General features: G+C 41.2%; 1 protein-coding gene across 1 annotated transcript in view; it reads left to right on the top strand.

Annotated features, from left to right (window-relative positions):
* slc15a4 (solute carrier family 15 member 4) overlaps positions 1-12,500 on the top strand; it is a 46,621-nt gene that overhangs the window by 1,574 nt on the left and 32,547 nt on the right. The window contains exons 2-5 of the mRNA XM_060880981.1: positions 1,156-1,782; positions 6,097-6,386; positions 7,324-7,465; positions 10,807-10,887. Coding sequence (XP_060736964.1) covers positions 1,210-1,782; positions 6,097-6,386; positions 7,324-7,465; positions 10,807-10,887 — 1,086 coding nt within the window. The 5' untranslated portion in view covers positions 1,156-1,209. The remainder of the gene's footprint in view (positions 1-1,155; positions 1,783-6,096; positions 6,387-7,323; positions 7,466-10,806; positions 10,888-12,500) is intronic.

The following is a 12,500-nucleotide window of genomic DNA, read 5'->3' as shown; positions in this document are numbered from 1 at the left end:
TACAGTGAGTTTACTTAGTAAACAATGCTCGAGATAAATAACTGCGAGGCTGCCGATGGAGCGAGTGATTAAAGGTGTCACTTTTTAACAGACATTTCAACATGACATGAAAAATTCATATTCAGTCCATCATCTGTCCATCCGAATGTTAATGTAGCCTTTAAAGAACAGCCTTTAAAGAACAGAGCCTTTTTTTAAAGCAGAGATTTTCTAATATATTTGAACAAATTGCGTGACATTTGAAATTCATTCGAATTCAATTTTTCAGACGACGTGTCAGATTTACGTGTGACTGTATCTGCTGTCACATAAGCGAGAACAGGAAGTAACGAGTTTCACAGCGTGCAACAACATTAACGTGTAATTGTTGTCACATTGAATGTGACAGGACGTGTGTGTGGCGTTAATCACTCCTCATCATCGCAACACTCAGGCTGTTGATTATTTTCCTACATACATGCTCTGAAAAGTCAAATCAGGAGCCCTGACTTTGTCCCTCTGCTTAAATACTTACAGGTTTAGTTATGTTCGCTTTGTAGAAGCCAACATTCTGTTTTCCTGTTTAAGCTTAGACAAAAATTTATCAAGAGTAACTCCTCCTAGGGCTTTCGAGCCACATGCACTAAATTCGTATATGTTGTAGACGCTGGTCTGAAGTTTGTTGTTATTACTTTTCTAAGCGATCAGAGTACCAGTACTTCCGGTACCGGGTCTCAAAATGGCCTTTTTTCCCATAGACTCCCATTATAAATTTATAATGGGCCCCGCCCCCAAAATATGCAGTATCAAAAAACCTTTTACAACATGGACATGTGACATATCAAAACACTCAGAACAATGAGGGCAACTTCCTCAGGAGAATTCGGATGATGTCACATGCTCGTCTCCACTTGCCTCCAAATGTTTTGGCACCCTATCTTTCTGTCCACTTGCCTCCAAAAGTAACACTGACCCTTATGTCCACTCGCCTCCAAAAAGCACCGGCCTTTGCGAATCCTTGCCTCGTCAAAGCCAACATCAAAGTTTGTCGTGACGAACTTTACAAATCTAGTTTAAAGTTATTGTTGTAACCTGTTGTTTTATATTTATTTTAAAGCTGTTTGATTAGTAATAATAATAATAATAATAATAAAATTAATCTAATTGTTCTTTCAGGTTTCCTCAGAATAGAGACGTCTCTGGTTCCTTTAGAAGATCGCGGTACACGTCATGTCGAACTCGGGTGTAAACGAGAACACTCCTCTGTTGGAGAGCTCGGGGAGTTTTTACAGGTCGGAGTCGGTTTTCCGAGGGCGGCGTCTGGCCTGCGCCGCCATCCTGCTGGCCGAGTCTCTGGAGCGTGTGGCTTTTTACGGCATCACCTCCAACCTGGTGCTGTTCCTGAACGGCAGCCCGTTCTACTGGGAGGGCACGTTAGCCAGCCAGGCGCCGCTCATCTTCATGGGTGTGACTTATCTGGTGTCTCCGTTCGGCGGCTGGTTGGCAGACGCCTGCCTCGGAAAATTTTGCACCATCGCAGGGAGTTTTGTTTTGTATTTACTGGGGATGCTGCTCTTCCCCTTCGTGTCCAGTGACAACACCCGGGTGGGGCTGTGTGGAGAGGAGATGGCGTTTCCTGTCCAGCCGGTCGAGTGTTATAACACGAACGTGTCACTTCCTGCCAACATCAGCTGTCCGACCCGGAAGGCCTACTGCAGTCCTGTAATCTACACGGGCCTGGTGCTGGTGGCTCTGGGAGTCGGAGCGGTGAAGTCCAACATCACACCGTTCGGAGCAGATCAGGTAACGAACGAATCAGAATCACTTGAGTGATTCACTGACAAATGATTCAGTTAATAATCCTGTTTTTAATCGGTTTGGAAAGTCTGCCGAAGTCTGGATTAATAAATCCTGTTGGTACTGAAGGGTAAAAATAAATCAGAGTTTATCTCATGGTTTTCTTTTCAGCAGTTTGTGTAAAGATCTTTAAAAATAATAAAAAGGAAGAATCACAATTGAAAACATTATATTTCTGAATGTGAAATACTCTTTTAATAAATATGCAAATCAGAGACGCCCCTCCCCCACCCCTAACCTGGAACAGTGGTATTGCTGTAGCTGCATTTGCATAGTTGATCCTGATTGGCTGTTACATTATGATGTAATAACACTTAACTTTTCATGTGGTTACAGTTCAGACTCATTAATGTAGCAAAACTGCTGACCAATCAGATTATTACCCCTAAAACTAACAAATTAAACAAATAAAATTCCTTTATTTTTTATCATTTATGTTGTCTTTAAGTAACATGAATATCTTAGCCACTATTTTTTTATATTTTTATATTTATAAATTCAGATGTACTGTTTTATGGCATAAATGTTGCATTTTTACAGCTTTTATTTTTTTACATTTTTTTTATAAAACCAACAAAATTGTAAACTATATTCTGAATATAACATAAAGACAGTAATTAAAGCAGCAACACAGGATTGGATTCTTCACTGCGTCCTGATTGTCCTGCTCTGGTGAGTCGAGGTGTTCGGTGGGCAGCGTTTCTGATGCGTTTATGTAAAACTTCCACTCAGTTTCACTTCAGTAATCTGGCGATGAGACGCAGAACAGACGCTATTTCAATTTAGAGGCAGTGAAAGAAAAAGCCAGGAGAGTCACAAGACTGAAACAATGTGATGTCTGTTGGAGCCACTTCCCTGTCACTCGCAAAGCCACCAGTGCCACCACTTTCTGTCCAGTACTGAGTGTGTGTGTGTGTGTGTGTGTGTGTGTGTATAAATGTGTGTGTGTGTGTGTGTATAAATGTGTGTGTGTGTATAAATGTGTGTGTGTGTATAAATGTGTGTGTGTGTATAAATGTGTGTGTGTGTATAAATGTGTGTATAAATGTGTGTGTGTGTGTGTGTGTGTGTGTGTGTGTGTGTGTGTGTATAAATGTGTGTGTGTGTGTGTGTATAAATGTGTGTGTATAAATGTGTGTGTGTGTGTGTGTGTGTGTGTGTGTGTGTGTGTATAAATGTGTGTGTGTGTGTGTGTATAAATGTGTGTATAAATGTGTGTGTGTGTGTGTGTGTGTGTGTGTGTGTGTGTGTATAAATGTGTGTGTGTGTGTGTGTATAAATGTGTGTGTATAAATGTGTGTGTGTGTGTGTGTGTATAAATGTGTGTGTGTGTGTGTGTGTGTGTGTGTGTATAAATGTGTGTGTGTGTGTGTGTATAAATGTGTGTGTGTATAAATGTGTGTGTATAAATGTGTGTGTGTGTGTATAAATTGTGTATGTATATAAATGTGTGTATATATATATATGTGTGTGTGTGTGAGAGAGACACACGACAGAGTCGAGGTCTTTACTGTGGTCCAGAAACGTCCTACACTTGTGTGTTTATCTGATTTCCACATGTCCCTAATTTATCTTCAGTACTGCTTCACTAATGTTCAGTATAAACCCCCCGGTGCTCAGGGATCATCCTCCTGATGGACATTAACACAACTGTTGCTTCACATTTCAGCACAGTATCTGCTGCTATGCTCATTCTCATCTCCTCTAGTAGCAACTATAAATATTTCAGAGCTGTTGACGTAGCAAAAGCTTTATCAATCAATCATTTTGACCATTTAGCTCCACCCACCATTTGCATAATAAGCAAATCCTCCTCTTACGAACCTGTCTTGGATTTTTGGTTCATCTTCATAAAATTGGTCTAAAAGCACACAGAGGTTTAACCTCCATAATGACTTATAAACATAAACATTATTAATGACACATGACCACCAATCCCAGCAGGGCGGAGCTTGAGTTACCGAAGCAGCTGATTGGCTGTGCGGATTTAGATTAAAAGCTGAACGGCATCTTTAGGACGAGATCCATGGTGCTGTGGGTGGAGTTTAGTTCAGAAGAACTTTTCTTTTACAGTAGTTGTAATCCATCAGCCAGTCAGGTTTAAACCTGTGTAGTGACCCTCAGGATCCATGATGCTTGGACCCCGCAGATCGCTGCCAGCTGCTGTGTTTGTTGTTCTCTTATTTTCCATGTTATCTGTTATATATAATCGACGTGTGGCTTTTGTTTACGTCAGAATCGGTCATGTCTGATCTCCTGAACATTTCTCCAGCTCCATCTGTGTAATCACGCACCTGAATCAGACCCGACGATAAACTCATGTGTTTTGCAGAAGGTTTCTGACCCGACGTTCGTTAGATTCTCCTCTCGTGTCACGTGACTCCGGTGTGATTCCGTGACCTACGTCGTGGAGTTTATATAACTAGAATTAATGCACGCTCTTTACCGTGAATTTATGGCGTGTCGTAAAGGTTAATATCCTCCGGAGCGTCTCTTAGAAATGTGGATTTCTCATGTTGCTTAATTGGATTTTTTGTCACTTTATTGAAAATTCAGTAATTGGGTTTTTTCTTCTTCTTCTTCTTCTTCTTCAGATTCGACTCCCACGCTTTAATAAAATCAAGGACACGGATATCGAGCGGGTTACAGTGCGGCGCTGTCTCTGTAAATTGGTTGAGATGAGCCCCTTTATCACAGGGAGATGGGATTAGTGCTCTTCTAGCCTTTCAGTGCATGAAAGAGGTGATACGAGTATTTAGAGCTGGGAGATTTCTCTAGGTCTGTAATGAGGGAAACATCAGGTCTACATCAGGTTTACATCAGGTCTACATCAGGTTTACATCAGGTCTACATCAGGTCTACATCAGGTCTACATCAGGTCTACATCATGTCTAAGATGTGTCATTACTTCTACAGCGTGTGACACATTAATGAGCTTTTTTTGTTGATGTAACTGGTGGAAACGGATGTAACTTTTACTTTTGTGTGTGTGTATACAAATGTGTGTGTGTGTATACAAGTGTGTGTGTGTGTGTGTGTGTGTGTGTGTATACAAATGTGTGTGTGTGTGTGTGTGTGTGTATACAAGTGTGTGTGTGTGTGTGTGTATATACAAATGTGTGTGTGTGTGTATACAAGTGTGTGTGTGTGTGTGTGTATATACAAATGTGTGTGTTGTATACACACACATTTGTATACACACACACATTTGTATACAGTGTGTGTGTGTGTGTATACAAATGTGTGTGTGTATGTGTGTGTGTGTATACATATGTGTGTGTGTGTATACAAATGTGTGTGTGTGTGTGTGTATACAAGTGTGTGTGTGTGTGTGTGTGTGTGTATATGTGTGTGTGTGTATGTGTGTGTGTGTATATATAAATGTGTGTATATACATATATATATATATATATATAAATAAATAAATAAATGTGTGTGTATATATGTGTGTATGTGTGTGTGTGTGTGTATATAAATGTGTGTGTGTGTATATAAATGTGTGCGTGCGTATAAATGTGTGTATATATGTGTGTGTGTGTGTGTGTGTGTGTGTGTGTGAGACACGACAGATTCGAGGTCTTTACTGTGGTCCAGAAACGTCCTACACTTGTGTGTTTATCTGATTTCCACATGTCCCTAACTTATCTTCAGTACCGTTTCACTAATGTTCAGTATAAACCACCCGGTGCTCAGGGATCATCCCCCTGATGGACATTAACACAACTGTTGCTTCACATTTCAGCACAGTAACTGCTGCTATGCTCATTCTCATCTCCTCTAGTAGCAACTATAAATATTTCAGAACTGTTGACGTAGCAAAAGCTTTATCAATCAGTCATTTTGACCATTTAAGTAATGAGGGAAGCATCAGGTCTACATCACGTCTAAGATGTCATGTCTTCCACAGCGCATGAAACGTCAATGAGCTTTTTTTGTACCTGTTGATGTAACTGGTGGAAACGGATGTAACTTTCTTTTTAACTTGATTTTTATTAGCGGTTCCTCGGCTGACGTTTTGCAGACGCCGAGATGAGGAGAAGTTTAGATTTCTTCAGCACTTTCCCATCATGCTTCACTAATAGAAGTGTGTTGTCTGAGTAAACACAGTGGTAATAATAACACAATAACACACCCGGTGGACGTGAGGCGTCTCGTCACAGGCGTCGTCAGCGTGACCGTTTCGCTACCTAACTGAAGGGATGTTCCTCTCATATCTATCTGTGTATAAATCAGCCTGATGATCCGTGTCCTTCCTCACAGGTGAAGGATCGCGGTCCCGAAGCGACGAGACGTTTCTTTAACTGGTTTTACTGGTGCATTAATCTGGGTGCGATCGTGTCCCTGGGTGGTGTCGCCTACATCCAGCAGAATATCAGCTTCTCTTTGGGTTTCTCCATCCCCGCCGGCTGTCTGGGAGTCTCACTGATCATCTTCCTCCTGGGACGCACCGTCTTCATCACCAAACCACCAGACGGCAGCGCGTTCACACACTTGGTGAAAATCCTGGGATCAGCCTGCTGTGGAGGACCTGCAGAACCTCAACTGCTCAGGTAAGAACTCACACAGAGAAATGATGGAAGGGTGGAGTGATGGATGAATAAATGAGCAGATGAAATGATGGAAGGGTGGAGTGATGGATGAATAAATGAGCAGATGAAATGATGGAAGGGTGGAGTGATGGATGAATAAATGAGCAGATGAAATGATGGAAGGGTGGAGTGATGGATGAATAAATGAGCAGATGAAATGATGGATGGATGGATGGATGGATGGCTGGATATATGGATGAATGAACTCTTGGGTGGATGGACAGATGAACAGGTAGATGGATGGATGAATTGATGGATGGATGGCTGGATGAAGTGATATATGAATGGATGGATATATAAAGGAATGAACAGATGGATGGATATATGGAGGAATGAAGAGATGGATGGATGGATGGACAGATGAACAGAGATGGAAGGATGGGTGGATGAATCGATGGGTGGATGGATGAATGAATATATGAAGGAATGAACAGATGGATGATTGGATGGATGGATGGATGGATGGATGAATGAACTGATGGGTGGATGTAGAGGGGAATAGATGGATGGATGGCTGGATGAACTGATGGATGGATATATGGAGGAATGAACAGGTGGCTGGATGGACAGATGGAAGGATGGATGGATGGCTGGATGAAGTGATGGATGAATGAATGGATATATGAAGGAGTGAACAGATGGATGGTTGGATAGACAGATGAACAGAGAGATGGATGGGCAGATGAACAGATGGTTGGATGGATAGATGGATAGATAGATGTCTTCAAGCCAGTGAAGGGGATTTTCTTAGGGAAAGTTTAAGGGAAAACCACATTTTAACTCTGGTCCTTTGATGAAAAAGTAAACTGTCCTCACATCAGTTCTGTATTTAAATGAAGTTAATAATAATCTGTATTTAAACGAGACACATGACACAGTTTCCCTCTCGCTCTCGCAGGCCAAAGCCGAGTCTGCTGGACGGAGCGAAGCTGACGTATGGAGGGAGATTCTCTGAAGAGAAAGTAGACGAAGTGAAATCACTGCTGAAAATCCTGCCTGTGTTTCTGGCTCTCATCCCTTACTGGACCGTCTACTTCCAGGTCAGTCACACACTTCCTGTGCCGTCGTCTGGTCACAGATCAGATCATTCAGAAGTGGATAAAGGATCTCAACCGGAGATCTCAGAGAGTTATGTTTCAGCCGAACGTGTGTGATGTCACGTGACGTGTCTCGTCTATAATCTGCAGGAAATTTCCTTTCGTTTTAAACAATCGTCTAAATATCTAAAAAAGATCACGGTTTGATTTTACGTTAAATTCTGAGATCACAAACTCGTGGAATCCCAGAGGAACCGATCAAAGAACGATTCCTTCTTGTTTTAACCTTCTAGCGGATCGTCTACGTCACAGCAGATATAAAGAGCAGCTTCTCGTGTTACAGAGAAACCTCATCGTCATAAAATACTAAAAATATCATTCTGAAATTTGGGGTTTTTCAGTCCAGAGATACGTGAAGTTCCTCTTTCACTCTCGCTGTGACCTTCACACTTAACCGTTTCTTTTTCACAGGAAATGCGTTTGAGGTCCTGTTTAAAACGGCGTTTGGGTTTTTCTTCAGAAGTGTCAGTATTTTCTCTTTCTCTTGTGAGGTTTTTTTTTTTTAGCTTGATGAAACTAGAGTGTGATCATCATGAACACAAAAAGCTAGATGTGATGAACAGATAGATTATAATCACTAAATCAGACCTGACAACCTTTACGCATTTTGTGTAGCAGATACGCATTTAGACATCAAAGTACTCGGATACGATTTTGTCACTTCAAAATACGCATCGTAAAAAACCATTGATGCCTTTTGAGTTCAACCGTCTGTGCATTTGCGCACCAGGCAATGCGCCTATGGGTGGAACCGCATTGGGCAGCAACCTGGGACAATAATAATTCGACCAATCATAGCGCCGGTTTAAAACTCTTCAACGCTACGAGCGGAGAGCCGTCAAAACGAATGTGGTTTTTATCTCTCTGTCCGTCTTCAATTCTTCTTACAGTGACAAAGGTAAATGGCCAGAATTGTGAATTTCATCCATTTTAATAAACCTGCCGAACCACAGGCGTCGTTAGACTCCTTTACTGGGGCATGTGCCCAAGTGTCCGGTGTTGTGCCTCAAGTTTAAGTTTTACGCACAGATCAAGTTTCACTTTATTTGCCAGTATTTATATAGGAAACGTAAGTCATGCCTGTAAACGCATTGACGTCGTACTTTAACGGAAAAGACAAACCGGCGCGAGCTCGCAGACATCAATATGCGCGAGCGTCTGTGTATCGTCTGTGTATCGTCTGTGTATCGTCTGTGTATCGTCTGTGTATCGTCTGTGTATCCCTTTTATGGCACGCGGTCATGCTATAACATGACGAAACTAATGTCGTTTTTTAAATATCGATCGTATTCTGACTCGATTGTTACAGGCTCCTGTAGATCACATCTGATGGACATCAGATTTTTTTTGTGAAAAGCAGGGAAATAGAAGCCGAAAGTGTTGAGAAATGATGAGGGACGTATCATTATATGATCAGTCAGTCAGAACCGTAGTGAAGTCTAGAGTCTTGCGTTATTACTGAGAAAATTAACACGTGTATGCAAAAATATCGAGAAGTGCCACAGCTGTTAGGAGTGATGAATGACTGAAAATGGCATCTCATTCTCAGGCAAATATATTTGCTTAATAGGACATTACAAGGTTGCTGTGAAAATATCACACGTTTTGAGATTTTATTTATTTTGTTGTCTGATATGTGTTCAAGGGACACAGCAGTTTTCAGTTATTTATAAAGTTTAAGAGACCTCTTGTTTTTTCTGTTATTTATACAGTATTTTTTATTCGGTATGCTATTTGTTGATTTTTGTTATTTATAATGTCCCATGTATTTAAGTAATGTTTAAGAGACATGTTTTTATGTTGCCTTTTCAATAAAAGAGTTCTTCATGGTCTACTTGTATGTTGAATAACTAGATATGGTGGTGAGTGAGAACTATGTGCTAAGTAAAAAGTTGTGATGCGTGAGCATGTGAACTTAATCACCACTGACCAGTAAATGTGCCTGACCTCGCGCCGCGTCGCTGCCGTAAGTTGCTACTCAAAAAATTTTTCCAAGGTTGGCAGGTCTGCTAAAGTCACAAGCACAAACGTTAAGGTTAGCCCCGCCCACTTTTCACTTTTCACTCCATATCCTGGTGAAGTGTATTATTCAGAGCCACAGTGTTCAGCTACAGGTCCGTTTCCCGAAGGTTCCTGTGATTCCTCCACCACACGACTCTCCTGTCTCCTTTTCTTTGGCAGAATGAACTCTGCGTGATATCGACACGGTAAAATGAGCTTTGAAAGGAAACGAGATTCGTCTCCCGCCAATTACACGTAAAGGTCACTTACGAGGCGTCACATTTCCTGACACATTCTGCCTGATTTCTCTCTTTTCTAGCGGTTAGCTGCTCATTACCTCACATTTCTCTCATTTAGCGAGACTTCAAGGACATCTTCGACTCCTTATTATCTTTATAACATTCGAATCGTTCTTCTTATCTGTTGTATCCTTTCCTCACGTGTTGTGTCGTCGTCGTACTGTACGCTCGCCGCGGTGTGGGACTACTGTATATGCGACTAACACGATTATGTTTGACGCCGTGTGTAAGCTCGTGGTGTTTCACCTCCGGTTTACCAATTAAGAGTTGGACTGATGAGGAGAGAGAGATGGATTGATGGACAGAACAGTATGTGACAGATGGACAGACTGACAGGTGAACAGGTGGAATGACGGACTGACAGGATGATGGACGGGTATATAAGTGGACCGTGATGGACGGACGTATGGATGCATAGGTGTACAGTGAAAGATGGACCACTAGAATGGCAATGCTGCTGGATGACATGATTGAAGGAGGGAGTGATAAACGGATGGTGTGATGAGATGATGGTTGGGGTGATTTTTATATTGATGGAGTCATAGATGGGTTGATGTAGTGATAGAAGGATTGAAAGAGAGATGAATAGGGTGATAGATCCATGCAGTGATATTGGATGGATGATAGATAGATAGATAGATAGATAGATAGATAGATAGATACAGTGTAGGTGAATGGATTGATGGATGTAGGTATGGGTAAAAAGATTGGTGGATGAAGTGATGGACAGATTGAAGGATGGGTGGAGTGATGGAGGTAGGGATGAACAGTTGGATGGATGGAGCGATGGCGAATGGAGTGACGTTTAGTGTGTTGGACGGGAAGATGGTGTGCTGAATGGGTGGAGTGATGGATGGATGGATTTGAGGATGGTTGGTGTGATGGATGGATGGACAGACGAATAGGGTGATGGAATGGAATGAGATGTAAAAACAAATAAAATCTTGATGGTGTTTAACAGTGAGTGTGTTGTTAATGTTCCAGATGCAGACGACATATTACCTGCAGAGCCTCCACCTGCTCATCCCCGGCACTGAGGCCCAGAACTCCACAGAGCTGCAGCAGGTAAGAGCCAGAACATCTGCTGAAGTGTCTCATAACCAGGTGATCAGAGACAGGCATGAGGAGTCTGTGCAGAACCGTGCAGAACCGTGCAGAACCGTGCAGAACCGTGCAGAACCGTGCAGAACCGTGCAGAACTGTGTAGAACTGTGAACCATACAGAACCGTGCAGAACCATGCAGAACTGTGCAGAACCATACAGAACCATACAGAACTGTGCAGAACCATACAGAACTGTGCAGAACTGTGCAGAACCATACAGAACCATGCAAAACCATACAGAACCGTGCAGAACCATACAGAACCGTGCAGAACTGTGCAGAACTGTGCAGAACCATACAGAACTGTGAAGAACCATACAGAACTGTGCAGAACCATACAGAACCATGCAAAACCATACAGAACTGTGCAGAACCATACAGAACCGTGCAGAACCATACAGAACCGTGCAGAACCGTGCAGAACCATACAGAACCGTGCAGAACCATACAGAACTGTGCAGAACCATACAGAACTGTGCAGAACTGTGCAGAACCATACAGAACCGTGCAGAACCATACAGAACTGTGTAGAACCGTGCAGAACCATACAGAACCGTGCAGAACCATACAGAACTGTGCAGAACCATACAGAACTGTGCAGAACCATACAGAACTGTGTAGAACCGTGCAGAACCATACAGAACCGTGCAGAACCATACAGAACCGTGCAGAACCATAGAACTGTGCAGAACCCACAGAGCCTTGGGCTCTTTAGAGATCATCTTCTCTAACCCTCTCATTTAACCTCCCACAAGCTGGAATAAGGAACTGCTGAGTTCCTTCACACTTCCTCCACCTCAGGAGCTCATTATCTCACTCCGTGTGCAGGTTTCCACTGTAACACCTCACAGCCCCTGTAGTGCTGCTTGTACACTTAACTCTCCATCACACACACGACCCCGAACACCGACTGTAGATCCTGTGCAGACAAAAACTAAAGAAAATTTTGTAAATTTAGAGAATTTTTTATGTTATATTGTAGATTTTATTAAAATAATAAACTGCTAAAATAATAATTACAATATAATAAACTATTAATATATAGAAAATATTTTCTATTACATTTTTTGGTAGAAATATAAGATATAATATAAGAAACTCATAAAAACCCCAAAATAAATTAAATTTAATTAAATTTAAACATAATTTAAAAGAAAACATTTTAGTGACAAATATTTTACAATTTTATTTTTTAGATTTAAAATAAAATTTTCTCTATAAATATAATATATGAATGAAGTTTGGGTGATGTAGTAATTATTAAATTATGTTATTTAATATAATATGGTAATATATGGAATATATAATATAATATGGTAATATGTTATATTTAAAAAATAAATATCTTTCTGTTTTTAAATTACGGCACAAACACAAATACACTGATTAAAAAATTTAGACCAACGACTTTTTTTCTCGTCACTGAAAGAGAGAAATAATGTGATTTTCTTCCATGAATCTTGTTACTACTGGCATTAATTACAGCTCCAGAGGGTGAAAGGTGCAGATTAGTAAAAACTAAAAGGTCCACAGTCTCCTGTTTGTTCCTGTTTGTTCCTCGTCTCTAATCAGAAG

Source organism: Tachysurus vachellii, chromosome 11 (assembly GCF_030014155.1).
Source record: "Tachysurus vachellii isolate PV-2020 chromosome 11, HZAU_Pvac_v1, whole genome shotgun sequence".
NCBI classification, from domain to species: domain Eukaryota; kingdom Metazoa; phylum Chordata; class Actinopteri; order Siluriformes; family Bagridae; genus Tachysurus; species Tachysurus vachellii.
The sequence above is the reverse complement of the archived record's forward strand: the minus strand, read 5'-3'. Positions and strand labels throughout refer to the sequence as shown.